The sequence below is a fragment of the Corapipo altera genome, unplaced genomic scaffold (genome assembly GCF_003945725.1).
Source record: "Corapipo altera isolate COAL_440 unplaced genomic scaffold, ASM394572v1 75, whole genome shotgun sequence".
Taxonomy (NCBI): Eukaryota; Metazoa; Chordata; class Aves; order Passeriformes; family Pipridae; genus Corapipo; species Corapipo altera.
This window is the reverse complement of record NW_020884887.1, coordinates 12,296,320-12,315,700: the sequence shown is the minus strand read 5'-3', so window position 1 is coordinate 12,315,700 and position 19,381 is coordinate 12,296,320. Positions and strand designations below refer to the sequence as shown.

Below are 19,381 nucleotides of genomic sequence, written 5' to 3'. Positions count from 1 at the left end.
CGCGCGGGAGCGTTTGAACGCGGGGACCGTTGGGAGCCCTGAGGGGGGACCCGCCCGGCCCCTCACGGAGCCCCGGGCGGGGCAGGGGGGGCGGGCACCGCCGGGGTCACCCCGGAGCACATCGCGCTGCACGGCGTCCTCGCGGTTCTGGGGAGAACCCGTACCCTCTCTGGGCAGTCTGTGCGCGGTCACTGCACCGGAAGGTTCTGCCTCATGTTCAGGTGGCCCTTTCTGTGCATCAGTTTCTGCCCGTTGTCTCGCGTCCCATTGCTCGGCACCCCCGAGCAGAACCTGGTCTCTCCTCCTAAGACCCCCCCTTTGGACACCGACACTCCCGGACCCGCGGGCACAGCCCCACCGGGCTCTGCTGTGTGTGTGCCCCTCGCCTCCCCCTCAGGGCATCGCGAACAGCGAGTTCCTCACTCCCCTCCTCTGGGGTTTACCCGCTCCGGTCCGTCCGCTTCCCGTTTGCTCCCTCTTAGCGGTGGCTCTTCCCACCTTTGTGTCCATCCATCCCTTTTCAACACACTCCCAACTGCCCGGTCTGTTTTCTCAGAAGGACATTGAGGGGTCGGAGCGTGTCCCGGGAAGGGAACGGAGCTGGGAAGGGGCTGGAGCAGCAGGAGGGGCTGAGGGAGCTGGGGGGGCTCATCCTGGAGAAAAGGAGGCTCAGGGGGGACCTTCTGGCTCTGCAACCCCCTGACAGGAGGGGGGAGCTGGGAGGGGTCGGGCTCTGCTCCCAGGGAACAAGGGACGGGATGAGAGGAAACAGCCTCAAAGCTGTGCCAGGGGAGAGTGGGACTGGATATCAGGAAAGAATTCTTCACAGAAAACTGTCCAGCTGCCCAGGAGTCACCGTCCCTGGAGAGATTTAACAGAGGTGTGGCTGTGGCACCTCGGGACATGGGTTATAGTGGTGGCCTTGGCAGCGCTGGGGGAACGGTGGGACTCGATGAGCTCGGAAGGCTTTTCCAGCCTAAACGACTCAGTGATTCCTTCTTACTTTTCCGGCTACTGTTTCCTCCCCCGTTTCCCAATCTTTTTTCCAACTCTATCACTGCCTCCTCATCCTTAAATCTCTGAAAAGGCAGTATTTTCTCAAAGAAATAATTAGAGTTCAAGGGTATGTGAACCCTATGAAATGACTAATAGTGAGATCAATTTCCTTTTCCTTTTTTCTTTTTTTTTTCTTTAATAGTACCTTAAACATTGCCAGCATGAAGACTGCAGCACTACTTTCAAATTTAGTGAATTTTTCACCAGAGACGGGAGATTTTTTTTTTTTTTTTGTCTTACAGCCACTGGGGTTTATGTTAAAAATTACCCAGGAGCTAAGAATGGCTTTTGCAGTGAAATGTTCTTTCCTTGAAGGTCAGTTCACAGTGCGGTTCAATTCACCCACCGTTACAGTTTTGCACTGGGCACCGTGTCAGGATGGAATTCCACAGTTGTCTGAGCTGATATGCTCTGGGATTGCTTCGCTCCAGCCCTGGAATCCTGCCTTTTCCCATGTGCCAGCCTCGATGCTTGTGCAAACACACAGCAATGCACTTAAGAGAACTGAGACAGCCAAAAATAATTTTATCACGAAAAAGAACTTAAGTTTTCAGCTGCCTCAGCTTTCTGAAACAGTTTGGGGTTTTTTTGCATGATCTGCTGGTGCTGGCAGGAGGAAGGAAGCAGAACTGCAGCATCCCCCTGACAGAGATGAATTGGAAATGCTCCCTTGGACGCTGGCAGACACAAGTGTAACACTGACTGTGCTGGAAGGTTGGTTAACCACAGCCCCAGAGGAAGTCCAGAGAGGCTGAACATGATGTCACATGTTTAAATCCATTTATCTCAATGCATGAACAGACACAATCATTTTATCTGGTAGAAAAGAGAATATGCTCGTAGTGTCACTGAAGTGTTTGTGGTTTAAAAATAAACAAATATATCCTACTCTATCAGGATATATTCCCAGAGGCCGTCTGCAAGCTCCACACAATTACAGGAAACACAAAACTATATTTTGCCTACTAGTTATTGTAAAAACTGTGTGGCCCTTTGCCAGGAAAATTAATATGTTTCATGTAGAAAATAATCCATGAGAGTTTTACAGACCCATAATAATTTACAGCAAAAAGGAAGAAAATTTAAGAGGAGCTTCTCGTGGCCTCAATGGATAACAAAGAGAGAGAAGGCTTGTTTGCAGCTCACTTTCTCTGCCTGAGAACAAGACAGACAAGTAGGCCAAGGAAGAGATCAAAGAAAGGAGTCACTGCTTGCATCAGGAGGAGGACATGAGGGTCTTTAAGATGTGAGTAAATCAGTAGGAAAAATAAGTCGCTGACACAACTCAAGTGTAGCCCAAATTCTTCCTCTTCGTTTGCACTTCTGACTCAGTTGATTAATGAAAGGAAAACGCCTTTCAGACAAACATTCCCATCACTTGCAGGTGAAAATGTCTCCTCTGATACTACAGAAAGGCCAAACTTCACTTGACCTGGTGTCCTTCTGTGGCCCTGGGGAAGGAGGTTTCCTAGACAGCTGAGCATCAGTTTCTTCTGAGTCTCCCAGACTTTCATACCTCCCAAGTCATCTGAGCTGCTGCAGAGATTCCAGCTGGACCTCTGCAATTCCTGTCGGATTCATGCCTGGTGAGGCATCCAGTCACCTGATCTGTGCAGCCAGGCACTTGTTGTACACATTCCTATGAATTAGGTGGCTTTCCCTGCTCCTGAAATACCCTTTTCCACCACACCTTTGACCTGTTTCTAATTGTAAATGAGTAAATGCATAACCCTCTCCTATGTGTTTAAAAATTCCTAGGAAAGCACCATGCAAAAGAAATACGTACTCTTTCCCTTCTGACAGGGCAGTTGCAGCAAAACATTGTTTCAACTCTGATAGCAACCTATAGAATAAATAAAAATCATTGTATAAGCACATGAAGTTTCTAAATTTAGGCACTTTTTCAGGTGTCATCCGCCTGAAGGAAATGTATTTCTCAAACCAGAAGCACTGGCCAAATAATGCCCTATGTTAAATGTCATCATAGGATATTTTAGCGTGTCCTTAATTAGAGGGTTAGAAAGAAACCACATCGTTTTCATGCATATAACTTTCCAGTTATTCCAGTAGAAATCATACTGTCTAGAGTCCACAGGAGGGCATCACTGCTTAAGAGATCATAAAAAAGACATCTGAACAGTCCCTTTCCAGCACTAGGCTTCCTATGCTGCTATATATTCTGAGTAAAAGATAATACAAAATAAGTTATTAAGGAATTGTTTATATCAATTTTTGTCAGTAAAGAAACATACACTCGTTCTGCTCTTCAATGAGTCCAAACTGCCAAGACAGAAAAGGAACAATGAAGTTTTGGAAAAGAGCATGAGGGGCAACAGAAGAACATTAGTCACAAGTAGCTCTTATAAATATTTTATCTAAACCTTCATATAAACACAAAATCATATTCTTTTAACTTGTTTCAACATCTTTGTTTTAAAAAAAAAATGAATCAACACCTGTTGACTCTGGAAGCCAACCACACTGATATAGAACAATTTAAGTATATCACTTGTATTTCTAATGAGTTTAAGTATGGTTTTTAGTATAGTGCAGTCCTCTAAACTTAGGTCTGGTTTTACCTTTCAGTAGGCAGAAAGTATTTTGAAGCCCACAGGAATCCTTCTTGCAGGCAGTTTGCTGAATTAGTTCTGCACTGGATATAACAACACCATCTTAGCCACACTTCACCCAGGTTTTTCTAACTGTGCATAGGTGGGAACAGTTGGGAATATGGGAGATTCAACGATAATTTCCCACATCACTCTGAGATCTTCACACATTCAGGCAAGGGTTTTTAATCTCATCATTTCAAAGAGATATTATTAGACTTTTGGAAGTCCCACTCTTAGCCAAACCAACACCTCAGGCAGAGAGTAATTGTGCAGGTCATAAGAAGACATTTTGGGTAAAACATCCAGCAGCACCTGAAGCTTCCCCATCCTCCCACCTTGGTTTAGCTACAGGTGTGAAAACTTGTGGAAGATCTACAGCTGGTTTTGAGAGAGCTCTTGCCTTTTTTATCAAAGGTTTATCTGTTCAGCTGTTTTTACTTTAATCTGCATGAACATCAAACCTGTGATCTTATTTTGGAGACTAATGAATTAGCACTGTTTGGGAGAGGGGTTTTTTGTTGAAAAAGACTGATTAAAAAGCACTGAGAGGGAACTGGATAGTCCTTTGTCTCCCTAAAGTTTGAACATGACACTCCTCAGGATAAAAATATCTGCCCTGTGTGAATTCTGATGGGGAATAAAACACTCCCCTCTCTTGTATCTGCTTAATGCAAAATAAGATATCTACAGATAAAAAGGTAACTACAGAGTAACCCACAGGAACTATTTCTTCAGTAAGTGGTATCAAAGTTGATCTACTGAACAAAATCTTCCCTGAGCTCTTTGTAAGGGGAGTTTGCTGAAGAGAGAAACACACCTTTGTGAAGGGTGAAGTGGGAAGTCATCGGAGAATTGAATTTGCATCCTTTTCTTTGGACTTACATTATATTTTTCCTTAAATCCTGCCCTCCCTCCTCTTGCCTCTGAAGTTCAATTTCTCTTTCCCTCTTTCATCTTTTCACTCTTCTGTAATGATGCTTGATTTCCTTTCTTCCCTTTCCTAAAATTTTATATAAAAGCTGGTCATAATTTGAAGTGATAGGATGAAAGTAAGGCAGCAAAATATGGTCTGAAAAGTCAAGGTTCTTGTGAGGGATCAAAGAACAGAGCAATGCTGTGACAGATGTGAGAGGGGAGATCTTTCACTGTATCTTAGTCCAGGATCATAAGTTTTGCCAAGGGAAGACCTGGAGCCAGCAGCAATCTCGGCCACGCTCTGATCTTTCTCATCTGCAAATCTTTCATTATGTATTTTCCAGTTGAATTAAAATCTACTTGCTTTTTATTTTTTTCCCTTAGCTATTCCTAGCCTCCATCTATTTCTCATTCCACAGAACCTCTGTAGGGTGGTTTTGTGGAGCTTTTGCATGACTGACATTTAGCTTTGTTTGAACACAGCAGGCAGAGTTGTGCCATGAAGCTCAGTAAGTACCTGCCTGGAATTAGCTGTAAGACATCCGTGCTATTCAAGAAATTTTAAAATGAGGTGGTGGGAAGTGAGCCTTCCTAGGCACAAAATAGCAATCTAGAATTCATATTTTGAATTCACAAAATCAAAACTGCTATTACAGTTTGAAACATGCTGGAAAATTGAAACAGATTAACGGGAAAAACCTTTTGATTATATAAGTATTTCTTAATTAACAATTAGGACACTGAAAGATGTCATGGCATGAGAACAGCAGGGTTTGGTGCTCACAGTGTTGTTATAAAAAGACTGTAGAATGGGGAAAAAACAAACCAGAGATACACTTTATCATATTCCTCCCAAGTCTGTGAGCTATTGAAATAATTCATTTTTTGGCAGAGATCACTTTGGGTAAAAATCAGCTGGAGAAGTTCTGGAAAGATACAAAGAATTTAATCAGGATTTGGAAAGTGGAATCTATTATAAAATATGAATTAACACAGTCACACTCCTATTACAATTACTCACATATCTTATCTCTTTTTCAGTGAGAACAGTGACTTGGCTGACCCAAAAAATCAAGATGCTAACCTTCCAACCAGGGAGTATATCCATCTCCATCTCTGTGCCAACTGAATAAGGTCCAGAAATTAGCCAACAGTTCGTGGCATGACATAATTTTAAAAATGAATATGCCATTATAAGTAACTCATTTATAGTTAAATCAGATTTTCAAACAGTTGACTTTTCATTCTAGGCATGAGCTAATTGAGAATCAGAATTAAGAATCAGAATGAGGATGTTGCAAAGCAGTCCTCTAGAGCTATGCAGTATAATGGAGTGAAACCTAAACTCCAGGTAGTGAACATGAGTGATTTTTGTGATAATTTTTTTTCCAATTAGGAAAAAAATTCTGAATCATGGAGCAGTGCTCAAACTTACACATACACATAATTGGGGAAAAAATGACAGTGCATACTTAGCTAATATTCAGATGTTGCTGGTTTGGTCACATTAGAAGCTATTTACTGAAGATCCCTTAGCAGGGTGTTGATCTCTCCACAAAACAGGGAAATGTGCAGGGACTGTGTTTTTCCTCCATCAGAGCACATTATCTTACTTTCCTGGCATTAACTGGCACATCTGACACTAACACAGGAGATTTCCAATTATTCTTGTTTATTTTTCTAGGTCTCTTTGAAGTGCTATAAAGAATAGTGCTTATTAGGAGAAAATATTCCAGGAGAAAGACTTGGGGGTGTTGGTTGACAAGAAGCTCAACGCGAGCTGGGAATGTGTTTGCAGCCCAGTGAGGGAGGGGATTCTGCCCCTCTGAGACCCTCCCCTGCAGTGCTGCCTCCAGCTCTGGAGCTCCCGAGGTAAGAACTACGTGGACTTGTTGGAGTGAGTCCAGATGAGGCCATGAAGATGCTCCAAAAGCTGGATGCTCCAAGTAGCTCTACTATGGAGCCAGGCTGGGAGAGCTGGGGGTGTTCAGCCTGGAGAAGAGAAGGCTCTGGGGAGACCTTGGAGCCCCTTCCGCTGCCTAAAGGAGCTCCAGGAGAGCTGGACAGGGACTTTGGACAAGGGCCTGGAGGGACAGGATGAGAGGGAATGGCTTCACACTGACAGAGGGAAGGGTTAGATGGGATATTGGGAAGGAATTCTTCCCTGTGAGGGTGGTAAGGCTCTGGCACAGGTTGCCCAGAGAAGCTGTGGCTGCCCCATCCCTGGAAGTGTCCAAGGCCAGGTTGGAGGAACCTGGGCTAGTGGAAGGTGTCCCTGCCCATGGCAGGGGGTGGAACTGGGTGATCTTTAAGGGATAGAACCCTTAACACTCTGTGATTCTATGACCCTTCAGAGATGTTACAGGTCACTGAACCAGCTCTTGGCTGATCTGCTGTTAAAGAACTCTTTCACCTGGGAAGCTGAGAAATTCCACATCTGTACTAAATCTTGCTTTCTGAAAAAGGGACTGCACCAGGAATAATAGGCACTTCTGCACAGCTACATGAGAGAAGCAACTAAGCAACAGCAAAAGTTTAGAGTGATCAACCACCAGCCAAGATTCCTGCTGGGCAAGGAATCATGTAAATGCCAAAGCAAGAGGAGAACTCGAAGGACTGACATGCCAGAGAATTTTTCACCAACGCGTTGTTGTCAGTGCAACAGAAATTACTACAAACTTAGACTTTAAAAAACTGTCTGTTATGGCGCTTCACCCATCACTTAATACTGAGCACTTTAGAAACAACATGATCATTGATAAAAAGCAAACATGATTCTGGTATCCATTAACCTGTTTTGCAAACAGACACTCCAGCATTTGACAGAAAACAATGTACCACGATCCCTCCTACACAGCCATAGGTCCCACTCAGCATACACACCTTTGACATCAGGCTTGAACACACCAGGAGCAGCTGCACCCACAGGCCTCTGATGCTGGATGTGATCTAACTCACAACAGCTTACAGCACAATTAAATCCACACCAGGCAGCAGGTTGATGTGACCATAAAACCGAGGATCCCACTTTAAACACTCCAGTTTTTCCGCAGATGAAGGACTGCGCAGAGTTATATTGGAAACAGAGGCGTATGTCAATAAGCAAATTGACCTTTGAAATTTTTAAATAGAATCAGAACATCTTTTAATTTTGTTGACTTATTCCCTTTATAAACACATAATGCATTTTTATGGCTTGTTCTGACGCCTATCTTGCACACTGCATGTTCAAGTCCTGATTCACTTCCTTGGGTTACAGTACAACCAGAAGCAGAATTTCTAAAGTACTTTGGCAAAGCTCTGTTTTTGTAGTATTTTTGACATAACCAAAAGCAGCAAGTTCTAGAAATGCTTTAGAAAAGTATATTCACATTGCTTGATTGTAGCATTTTTGGTTAAAATGTCAGAATTGCCAGACCACACCTGGAATAAAAAGCAATGGGCTAAACTAAAGAGAAGGAAGTTTTAGGGGGAGGTATTAAGGAATCTTCCTAACAGTAAATTAGGCTCTTAAGTACCTAATGTAGGATTACCAGAGATGGTTAAAAAACAGGCTGGACAAACACATCATGGATAGATAGAAATATATGAGAAGCAGGAGGTTTGTCTGGGGATGACAGAGGCTCCCTCCACCCCACCTCTAGTTTCTGCAAATATAGTAGCTTGACAACCAACAATATTTCCAGGTAATTAGTTCTAAACAGCAATTTCATCAGTATTGCTCATCCCAACAATCCTACTACTGCTTTTCAAAAATCATTCTCTCAAAAAAAACCCAGATTGAGATATTAGGGCTTAAGTGGAGCCAGGTACTAATTCAAGACTTTATACAGCAACTTATCACATCCTAAGAAAAACAGTTCCTTTCCTATCCCATAAATGTCCACTCTAAATATTTAGTAGGGAAACACTGAATTAAATACTAATATTTGTAAATAAGTGACTACAAAATATATGAACTTTTACTGAAAAAACAATAATAAAAATAATGCCCCTTTTCACCATGTGCTAATGCAATGTGCCATGCTTTGCTTTTCAGGAATATTTTTATATCTGTGGAGTATAAGCTAAAATATCAATTTGTAGTGAAAATCTCATTATCTTAATTGCAATAAGGCCAATGATACACTTAATAGGGTGTGCATGCTCTTTCCAAGCAGGTTAATGTACAGTCATATCAGTTCAGAAAGCAATATGCCATCTGCAGATATTTATATATGAAATCCAACATAGGGAAAACATTTGTACTACAGAACAGATTAAATAATTGAGAATGAAATTGCAAGATAAGGTGTTTGACAAGGTGGAGGGAAACTGCACAGTGGAGGAAAATCCATCCCCATGACTACTGGTCCTTCCTCCTCCCTGCTCACTGCTGTTCGCCTCTTCTTGGATTCCAGAGCTTGTTTTATTCCTCAGCAGCCTTCCTGCAGCCTGGTGGATTCAGCACACTTGGAAATTGTGGATCTGTGGTTTGTTTCAGGAAGAGAGGAAGGGGGAGTTTAAGTATTGCTTTAGCAGCAGATGGCTTTGCTCCGGATTCTGTGGTACACAAAGAAGATGTTTTTGCTGCCTCTGTAAGCACAAAAAGGGAAGAGGAAAATTGGTAAAGGCAGTGTGGATATGACTTGAATTTTTCAGCAGGTAAGAAGTCAGAAAATCTGTAAAACTGTGGCAAAAGTTACTGAAATATGTCTTTTAAAGCATTATTTTCTTTTGTACCTCCTATATTTAAAATTGAATGGGAAATTTCCTCCACATGTTGTCTGTGCAATACTTTGGAACTTAATTAACAATTTTTGTAATTGAAACATTTACTGGTTACCTTGAAGGGATGGGACTATTCATCTTTATCACAGGTAAGCAAATACTTAGGAAAGAAAGCCTTTTTAAAACTCATTTTATTTTAGACCTTTCTTTTACTTAGGAACGTTTCAGTGATGTTTCTTTAGACAGAGGAATGAAACAACCAGGCTGAGGGGTCTCTAACAGTTTATAGTGTTAAATTCTCACTGTTGTAGAGAATCTTTTTCTAAATGCATGAATTAGAGGTTGAAGTAATTAGTTCTTTCTATTTAATGCTTCAATTCTGATATCAGCTGTAGCTGTGGTTCAAGGACACTGATTCCACATTCTCTAACATTTTTTAGCTTTAAAAATGCCAGTATTTATTACAATATAGTTCAACATTCAGTAAGTATTAGAGTAACTTATTTTTTTAAACCTATGAATACTCCAGTTGTTTAACAAGACAGGTGTAATGGTTTTATTGCCAAGGAAATGTTTAAATTGCCTTGCAGAATGGCAGGTACTGCACTTTTTAACTCCCAGCACAAACCAAACAGTGAAAAGTAATTACACTTTTTCCTGAGAAAAGAGCAGTGCAGATGGAGAGTGTGCCTAAAACAGATGTAGTGAGAGAACTGATTAGGTCAGTACAGAGACTTTTCCCAAATGCCAAGGAAGCCCTACCAGCCACCCTGAATCCTTGGGAGAGGACATTCAGCACTTGCTATCAAACTGTGTGGTGCAACCATGGATAAATAAGCAAGCTTAGCAAATAGTGCATAAAATATTACGAACTTGGCTCAGCCTCATGGCCTTTGAGCCCCCACAGCTTCTCCTGCTCACATAAAAAGCAGGGAAGAGCAGAGGTTGTCTCTGAAGGGATGTGCTCCCAGGCCAGCTCCCCTGCTGACACCTGACCTCTTCTCAAGGGCCAGGGCTCAGATCCAGGTGACCACCACAGGCAGTGCAAAGAGAAGGATCACCCTGGGGGCAAAGCAGCCAGACTTTGGACCCTCACACTTCTCCAGTGGCAGCAAAGCTCATCGGGGCAACAGCTGCCACTGTTGGTGGTAAATGTACCATTTACTGCCTCTTGCTCTCCCAGCACGTTCATCCCTCAGTGAGACAAATCCAGCCAGGCAATTAGTGCTGCTCCAGGGAAAAGTGGTTTGCAGTGCACTCCAGGAAAGAGGGGCTGTTGCCCAGCCACTGGGTGTGACTGTGCTTGATCCACAATCCTGTCCCTGCTCCTGGACTCGTTAGGAGAAGAGTTTTTGGAGGCTGGAGCACACACAGTCGGGTACCCAGCTCTTGTTCTTGCCCTGCTGGAGCAGGGACACCTGCAAGGGACTACAAAATCTATCTGAGCCACCAGATTTGAATGGCTTTTGCAGAATGATTGTGCAGGTTTCCATGCCATTCTCTCAATATAGCTGCAACCAAGCCAGGTGCATTATTTAGGGGGACTACAGGGCTTAATGCCAGCCCTGACCACAAATTAAGTCATATTTGGAACATCAGGGCCACATAGAGTCACGTAAATCTACAGCCACTTCCCACTCCAACAGGAGTATGCTGGTTGAAAGGGATATTTTAATCAGGATGAGAGTGGCAATAGATGCTCCAAAGGGTTGTGTTGTCTTTTGTTTGGGTTTGGGTTTGTTTTTTTTTTTTTTAATCTTAATTTGAAGCATCCAAACTTACATCAAGCAGAAGTATCAGGATAAAGCAGTCCAGGATAGAACAGTGGCTGGAATATTCTTTGAGTGTCTGGGGGCAAGCAGCTACAGAATCATTCCCATTTTAACCCTGGATTTGGTGTTTAATCTTGTGCACACAAGCAAAACTTTTTTTTTTATACCTTAGTGATTAGATAATGACAATCATTTCTATGACAAGGTTGACAAATCTTCTACACATAAGCAAATTATTTCTAGTAACAATAAAACATCCACCTAACCCTTCTTTTTGTGCATCCTCTTTAACTTCCCACTGCTTCTTCATTCTCCTTTCTCCACAGGCTCTCCACACTATTACTAGGAGTGAAGAATTATCTCCTTCCAGATAGTTTTCCAATAACTTCAAAAAGGAATTAAGGTGAGTTAAAGCTGAGTTTTGAAAGGTATATGTGTAGAACATACCTATTTTAAAAGTAACTGTTTTCATCCTTCTTTTTTCCTTTCCCAGGTTGAAATAACCTCTTTCTGACCAGAAAGCTGGTGAGCCTTTAATTTAAGATTAACTTTTTCACTTGGTGATAAATTCAACTCGACCAAGATATTCTGCTGAACTTAATTCTTCTCAATAATATTAATTTTATAACAAAAGAACTGTGCTAATATCAGATTTTTTTGCTTGACACCTGTTTAAGTTGGAGCTGAAAGAAAAATCAACTCTGTGTCTCTTGAGTACATGTTGCATTTAACCACAAAAAAATGTAAGGACATCATTTGTCAAACTTGTACAACAATGAAAAGTGCATAGGGAAATGAAACAACCCTTGATAACTCCTGACAGAGAAATAATTGTGTGTACAACTACAATTTGATCTGTGTTTGGTTTACATTTTTCTCAAGTTAAGTTGAGGAAAAAGGCCTTGCTACCTTCAGTGCATCAGTAGAACAGGAAACTGCCTTAAAAATATCATTCACAGAGGTGTTGAATACCACTTGAGCTCAAGCATACATAATTTTGATCAGTTCAGGAGGATTTGGTGTATTAGCTCACATTGCTTTGTAGTTCTAAAGAAAATATAAGTGTGATGTCTAAGCTAGCAATGCGATGGCAGGACCCAGTTCTTCTTTTCTGATAATACAAAAGCAACTAATTATCCTCCTTGGAATTCATTAACCTTGCTAAATCTTCAGCAGAGACAGATCTTAAAATATTTCATTCCGAAAATCAAACTTTATCCACAGTTGCTGGAAGAGGATTTGTATGAAAATGCCCATACAAGTTTAACCAGAGCTGCTATCACCACAGTCCCAGCTCAGTGTCAGAGCAGAACCTCAGAAAGGTGACATCCACCTCCATCCACAGATATACATAACCCCACTAATAACCACTCACTTTGCCAGTACTGTAATTAATCAGATTTGCTCAAAACCTTAAGGACACCAACTGCAATGACAGACCCACAGTACTCACGACTTTGAAAAGCTCCATACCAAGTATATTCTAAATAACACAAGGTTTTGTCCATAGGTTGGGAGATGCCTCACGATGGATAAAGCCATTCAGCACCCCAGTGAGATCCTATCCAATCAAACTATCTCTAACTTTAGCTTTTCTCAGTTTTTGAACTTTGACACATGCCAGCTTTCCTTCCTTGCAGAGTTCTTGCTTATCACAGCTTACACGTTAGTTTTAGTGGTGGGGCTTTTTGGAAATCTTTGCTTGATTATTATAATAAAGAGACGGAAAGAAGCTCAAAATGTTACCAACATTTTGATTGCCAACCTCTCTTTATCAGATGTCTTGATCTGTATCATGTGTATTCCTGTCACAGTTGCATACACCTTAATGGACCACTGGATATTTGGGGAAGCAATGTGTAAAATGGGTTCTTTCGTACAAAGTTTATCTGTCTCAGTCTCCATTTTCTCACTTGTACTCATTGCTGTTGAGAGGTACCAGTTAATTGTGAACCCACGTGGCTGGAAGCCTAATATTTCACATGCTTACTGGGGGATTCTTCTCATCTGGGCGCTTTCCCTCGTGATATCCCTTCCTTTTTTAATATTTCACCAATTAACAGATGAGCCCTTCAAACACCTGTCTTTCCACAGTGATTTCTACAAGAACAAGGTTGCTTGCATCGAAGCATGGCCATCTCTTACAGAGAGACTGATTTTCACCACCAGCCTGCTGGTTTTCCAGTACTGCTTCCCACTGGGGTTTATTTTTATCTGCTACCTCAGGATATTTGTATGTCTTCGAAGGAGACGCTTTAAAATAGACAGGATGAGAGAGAACGAGAGCAGGCTGAGTGAAAGCAAAAGGATTAATATGATGCTGGTATCAATTGTTGTGACTTTTGCAGCTTGCTGGCTGCCTCTCAATATATTCAATGTGGTTTTTGACTGGAACTACGAGGCGCTAATGAGCTGCAATCACAACCTGGCATTTACCATCTGCCACCTCGTGGCCATGATCTCAACGTGTATCAACCCCATCTTCTATGGATTTCTGAACAGGAACTTTCAGAAGGATTTGATGGTATTAGCTCACCACTGCAGATGCTCAGCATCACAGGAGGAATATGAAAATATTGCCCTTTCAAATCTGCCAACTGATGCATCTAAGGGGTCTCTGAAATTAAATAATCCCCATGTGGAGATATAAAATAATCCAGCAGCAGTTTCCAAAATTTTGTGTTTTGTTGCAGACGGCCTCTTTCTGTAGGTCTTGGTCATGTTACCATCAAGTTTGGAGGAAGTTCTTACATTTAATTCAGCAAAATCAGGATTATGCTTCCATAGGCATACTCTTAACAGGTACTTAATGATAGTGTTAATGCTAATAAACCACTTCCAAGAGTCATAAAGATCAATAATAAGGAATTATAAACAGTATTAGCATCTTACTTTTTTAATCCACAGTTTCAAAGTCACTGGCATCCAACCTTGGCTCCAAAAAATCATTTCCATTTCAGCCATTGATGGAATGTCCTCCCTGAACACCACTTTCCCCCAAGTAAACCCTGAACCCTGTGGTGTTCCTAACTTCAGCAGCCTTTCTCACAGTTTTACAGCCTTTTGATTTTCCTGCCCTACACTGATCCCAGCCCTGGTTAATCTGCAGGTTACAGACAGTTCACACTGTAAGGAAGGCCCTTGAATTTATCCTAACCCTCCACCACCTTCCTTTCAGCCCCAGCACGCAGTTTGTTTTGCTTTAGTACCAGTCCAGCCCAGAAATCATATTTTAATAAGGGAAAAGGCTAGAGTTGGAATTCTATTTTTTTTTTATGAGCACTAAAACAGTTGAAAACTTGATTTGCCGCAAAGATGTCTTCACTGAGATTGTTCTTGCTGTTCAAGATGAAATACATATTTAGCATTTCTCCTAAAAGCATTGCATTCTCCAAACCACCAGCACAGATCATTGCTTTTGCTCTTACCATCACCACTGGTCCCTACAATAGACCTTTTAGAATCTCCATTATCAAACAAACACTATGAATTTAGAGTAAATTTTGTTTTAGCTACTTACCCAGATTTCTCTTTGAGTAGAAAATTAGGTTTGCATCTTCATTGCAGCAATATCTTTCTCCACATTTCTGCACTAGCACGAGGCCACACTTGAGCAGATGTGGTTATTTCTGTCCAGCTGTGTTTGCAAATAGTTTCTTTTGTAGCACAGAGCACAGAAGCCTAAAGGTGTAATATTGAACACAACTCTTCTCAGACTAAATCATTTTAAAAATCACTTTCCAGTGTGGCCATAAAAAAATAACCAGACTTATTTGTCATTCATGCTACAGTGATAACATAAATAATCAGTTTATATTGGGTATTTAAATACAATACTTAGAACAATTTAGTCCAAAAACTCACCTTGCTTCCTCTTGTTCAAGTGAAATATAATTAATTACTTCTATTGCTAAAGTCCTTTCTTCTTCTGAGTTTTTTAAAACCCTTGTTTTAACAGTTGCACATAAAATTCCTTGTATTGTATTCCCTAACTTTAGCAATTTACCAATGCCTCACTTAAAAGAATTAACATTTATATTACAATGAGCTCCTTGCTGACTCAGCTGTGATGAAACTTACCTTAAGGCCATAAAATTCTCTTGGAGAGGGACCATCATTTTCCATAGTCAAGCAGTTCTTAAAGGATTCCTTCAGGCCACGGCTCTCTTGCTGCAGCATCAGTTTGGACTGGCTGCATCACTCTGCTCATCAGAGCAGCTCTGTGAGAGGAGCCTCACCAGCTCTTGCAGATACTCTGGATTATTAAGTGCCCCCTGATTCACCCTGAGCAAAAAGACCTCGTTGAAATCCATCAGTACCTGAGCCCACAGAAGTCGTAAGGTCAGCCCTACTCACTGGAGCAAGAAAGGCAGAATTAGCAGCACAGTAATCAAGTATCTGAGTGACAGCTATGGATTAGTTTTGGCATCATTTAGTTTTTTTTTCTAATTAGATCCAATATCACACATGTGCACTGGAGTGTATAAACCGTAACTTAAACATCTGCCTTGAAAAGAAACCTGGAGACAGATAAATACCTAATAAAGGCCAATGATCAGACTGATAAGAGTATCTTAGTGTTAATTAGTTCCATTAACTCCACCCCTCAATCACTGGGCTCCCTCCGTTGCTGGTTCACACCATCTGCTTGTTCAGCAAATGGGTGTTTAACCAAGTTAAAAGCACCAACTTGCAGTCGATGACACTGTGACCACACCAGGCACGGCCCGAGGGGCTGGTGTGTGCTTTGGTGAGGGTGAGCTGATGGAGCTGGTTCTCTCATCGGTGAGACTCCAGGTAATAATGGTGCACTGTCTTCGTTGCACTTGCTTAAGTGAGAGCAAACCTGATTCAGGAACTTCACTTTTCTTGGAGATTCCAGTGCCTGTACAGAAAGTCACCTAATACTGCCAGACAACCATTCACTGAACAGATCATTTTAACAAATCCTGGTGGCATTCCTGCAAAAGGCTGGGCTATCAGCTGGATTTCCTTGAGTTTGGAACACAGATCTCTCTGTCTTCCTCATATTTAAGCACAGTTTACAGCTTCAGGGCCCATGCTGAAAGCAATCTACAAGCGCAGGACATTCACAGTTTAATTTATTAATATTGGCACAACAGTTCAGATTACTCTCAGTTCTCACAGAAGTGTCTCAGACAGTATTTAGAGTTTGAATCAGGCTCAGCTGAGGTTCCCACATATGAACTTGGCCTAAGTAGCTCCCATACCAGCATTCCCATCCCTTAGGCACACCCAAGTGTGCTTAGTTTTATAGCAGAGGTGGTTTTAGTATCACATCCCAAGTGGTTTAAACACAGCCACAAAATTAACACTGGTTTAAATTAAGTGATGCAGATGGACGGTCTCCCTGTACTGTCTCTCCCTAGAAGTGCTTGGGCAGTGCATCAGACAGGCACAAAAAAGATTGCCATTGCTTTTTGTAACACCAATGGTCTGCTCACGACATCCTGATCAAACTTAAGCAATCAATTTTTCCTTCCAGTCTGAATCTTGGCATAAGAAGGTTCTTCATTAGCAGGTGGCAGCATTTCCAGCAGTGACTTCCTCAGAATCAAATGTGAACAATCATACTTGTGCCTTGATTTCTTCTCATTTCTTCCTCTCACTTTCATTTGACTCAAGTGCTGATGCTCCATTTCTGTCCCGAGCAGTTATCAAGTATCTCTTCTTGATGCTGCATTTATAAAAATCATTGTTAACTGAACAGAGGATCCTCACAGTCCTGAAGACTCTCAGTACATCCAGTGGCTTCATATGCATCCTGATAGTGAATTTCCAGGCAAGTCAGTGAGTGAACTGACTTTGACAGGAATAGGAACAAAGAAGAGTTGCTTGTTTTTAAAGCATAAGTATCATGGACTCCAGCATGGTGTGTGACAGTGATGTATGTAACTGCAATATGCAATGCCTAAAGGTGGCTCAAGTTAAACTGGCAAATGTTGCCCTGTGTTGGGTAATGCTGATAACTTTATTTCCTCTCTTTGTATTGATATAGCAAGTAGACAAAATTCTAACAGCCTTTCTCACCAGAGAGTTGTTACTTGATCACAGAATCATGGAATATTCTGAGTTGGAAGGGACCCACAAGGATCATCAAGCCCCAGCTGGAGGACTGTGAGTTTCCTCAGGGGAGCAGCAACATGGATTTAATTATTGAAAACTAGAGGAGGAACCTGAACTCCCAAATGCTACCCCAATGTACAAACTCTTGGGTTGTTTTTTTTTTTTTTTTAAAGTGCATCAGAGCTTTGTTCAAGTGGTTGAGTTGTGTAGACCAGACTAACATATTTATAAACATCCTTGTAAATGAACATACCCTTACTTGTCTGTGTATTTTATGGTTGATTGGTTTAACTGTAAGCACATATAACTAGGGTTAGATACTTAGGAACTGGCACCCATTGTGGAAATGATTCTGTTGAGCAGAGAGATCAATTGATTATTGACTGTAATTCTGTCTGTGACAAAGGCAGTGCCAGTGCTCTGTGTGGTCTAAAGACTTTGATTGCTCCCATCGGCTGACAAATAAATATCACCCTGTGTAAAACTGCCTGGTGAATTGTACTGTCTGTGACAGGGGTAGGACAGTTCTCATGTGCCCAAAGGCCAAGAATCACCAAGAGGTCAAAGAAAAATGCAAAACCTGCTGCAGGTGGAAAGAGTGGCCACAGAGCAGATAAAACACAGCTCTAGGGCACAAAGGCACTCGGGAGGGGACTTGACCAGAGCACAGATGTCAGGAGGGAGCTGCTGACACACTGGAGGCAAAGGAGATGGAGGAGAGGACACAAAGACTGCTCTGAGGAAGAGGGGTGACCTGCAGAGATGCCCTGGCAAACCCAGAGGGGTACAAATTACACTCCAGAGATACCACTGCGCCAAGGTGACCCTCTAAAGAGTCGGGATGAACCAAGAGACATAAAAAATAAAAGACACAACGAAAAATTAAAAAGCAAAAGGGTATGTGACAAACAAGAAAATAAAAATTTTAAATGGCCAGCTTGATGAAAGGAGAGAGAAAATTTAAAAGCTGAGGGGTACAAGGCAGAGGAGAAAAAAAAATGACAATAGGGAGAGAAAAATAGATAAAAGTAGATACAGAAAAACAATTCAAAATGAGAGGAGAGCAAATCTATAGCAAAGCTTTGAGAAACCTCACAATGAAGGGTCAGATGGACAGCAGATGTACTTAGTGGAACCTGATAGACTCCATAAACAAAAAATTGTCCTTTCAATTCTATGCTAATAAGACACTTAGAAATATTCCACAATGGCAACCTTAGAATTATCTTGTCTGGTATCACTCATTTTTAAACAAGGTTCCTTTGGTTTCCATGCAAATGCACTGACTGATGCCTTTTATTTTATTTCATTTCATTTCATAGGCTTCTCCATTAGTCACAGGCTATTTACATAATGTGATGGAATTGGCACCTGTGTGGAGCTGTTCTCTGAGCAGAATTCACTTCACCCTCAGACCCAGTGAGGAAAACTTGTTAATTTGTGTAGATGTCAGGGCTGTAACAGCTCCATGAATTAGTTCTTCCAGCCAGGAATGGCTACGAGAGTCACAGGAAGCTCTCAAAGTTTGGATTCCCTCTAAAGAGAATCTCTCAAACCCCCTTGTCAGCTCCTTTGTTAGGCTGGAGGCTTCTGCAGTGCTCAATTCCATGAATTTGGAGCCACAGTGCCAGAGTAGGCTCCGGGAGGCCCAGATTTCCCAGGCACTTCTGCAGTGACTCTGCACAGCCTCCACCTCCACAGGCTCCCAGGGCACCCTTACATTTCCCAGCACATCCAAGCCTCTCCCACGCTCAATACGGGACAAGAGATTTTTCTGTTAACAAGCTACAAAAACACTACTTTGGGGACTAAAATCACTTGGATGGTATAGTTGTGTCAGATGATTCCATGCTTTAATTTCTACCTCAAAGCCATCTCAGGATTTGCCATCATCACAACCATTAAAAGCCATCCCATGACTGTAGTCTGACCATATTCCCAGATTTCCTCAAGTAGTTGTCCAATGGGAGCTGCTTAATCCACATCAGTATGTTGAGTTTGGGGGTGGGGGTGGTGTTTGGGTTTTGTTTGCTTTTCAGGTAAGTGCAATGACTTCTTACACATGAGATGTAATTCCAAGCAAGAATAAAATTCAAGAAGTTTTGTGTAGATCAAAACAAGAAAGGAGACTCCAGAACAGTATCTCCAAGTAACTGTCCCATTTTTCTGGAATTTCCTCAACAAAACTATTTAGCTCTCCTCCCCTTTTACATAACTACAGGAACCTGA

The 19,381-nt window shown here is 41.8% G+C and overlaps 1 protein-coding gene and 1 long non-coding RNA gene across 3 annotated transcripts; one reads left to right on the top strand and one right to left on the bottom strand.

Annotated features, from left to right (window-relative positions):
- Positions 1 to 2,584: 2,584 nt before the first annotated feature.
- LOC113947233 lies at positions 2,585 to 18,043 on the bottom strand. 2 transcript variants are annotated; one of them, XR_003527661.1, is made up of 4 exons: positions 15,146 to 18,043; positions 14,586 to 14,746; positions 7,467 to 9,158; positions 2,585 to 2,899 (listed from the first exon to the last, which is right to left on the bottom strand). It is a non-coding gene; the product is annotated as an uncharacterized LOC113947233 (long non-coding RNA). The 2 variants fall into 2 exon arrangements; XR_003527660.1 differs by lacking the exon at positions 2,585 to 2,899 and having other exon boundaries at positions 7,065 to 9,158.
- LOC113947231 (neuropeptide Y receptor type 6-like) lies at positions 9,123 to 14,655 on the top strand. Its single transcript, XM_027643589.1, has 4 exons — positions 9,123 to 9,227; positions 11,392 to 11,468; positions 11,559 to 11,590; positions 12,576 to 14,655. Exon 4 carries the CDS (start codon positions 12,594 to 12,596, stop codon positions 13,713 to 13,715), a length of 1,122 nt encoding a protein of 373 aa, XP_027499390.1. The 5' UTR covers positions 9,123 to 9,227; positions 11,392 to 11,468; positions 11,559 to 11,590; positions 12,576 to 12,593; the 3' UTR covers positions 13,716 to 14,655.
- Positions 18,044 to 19,381: the final 1,338 nt, after the last annotated feature.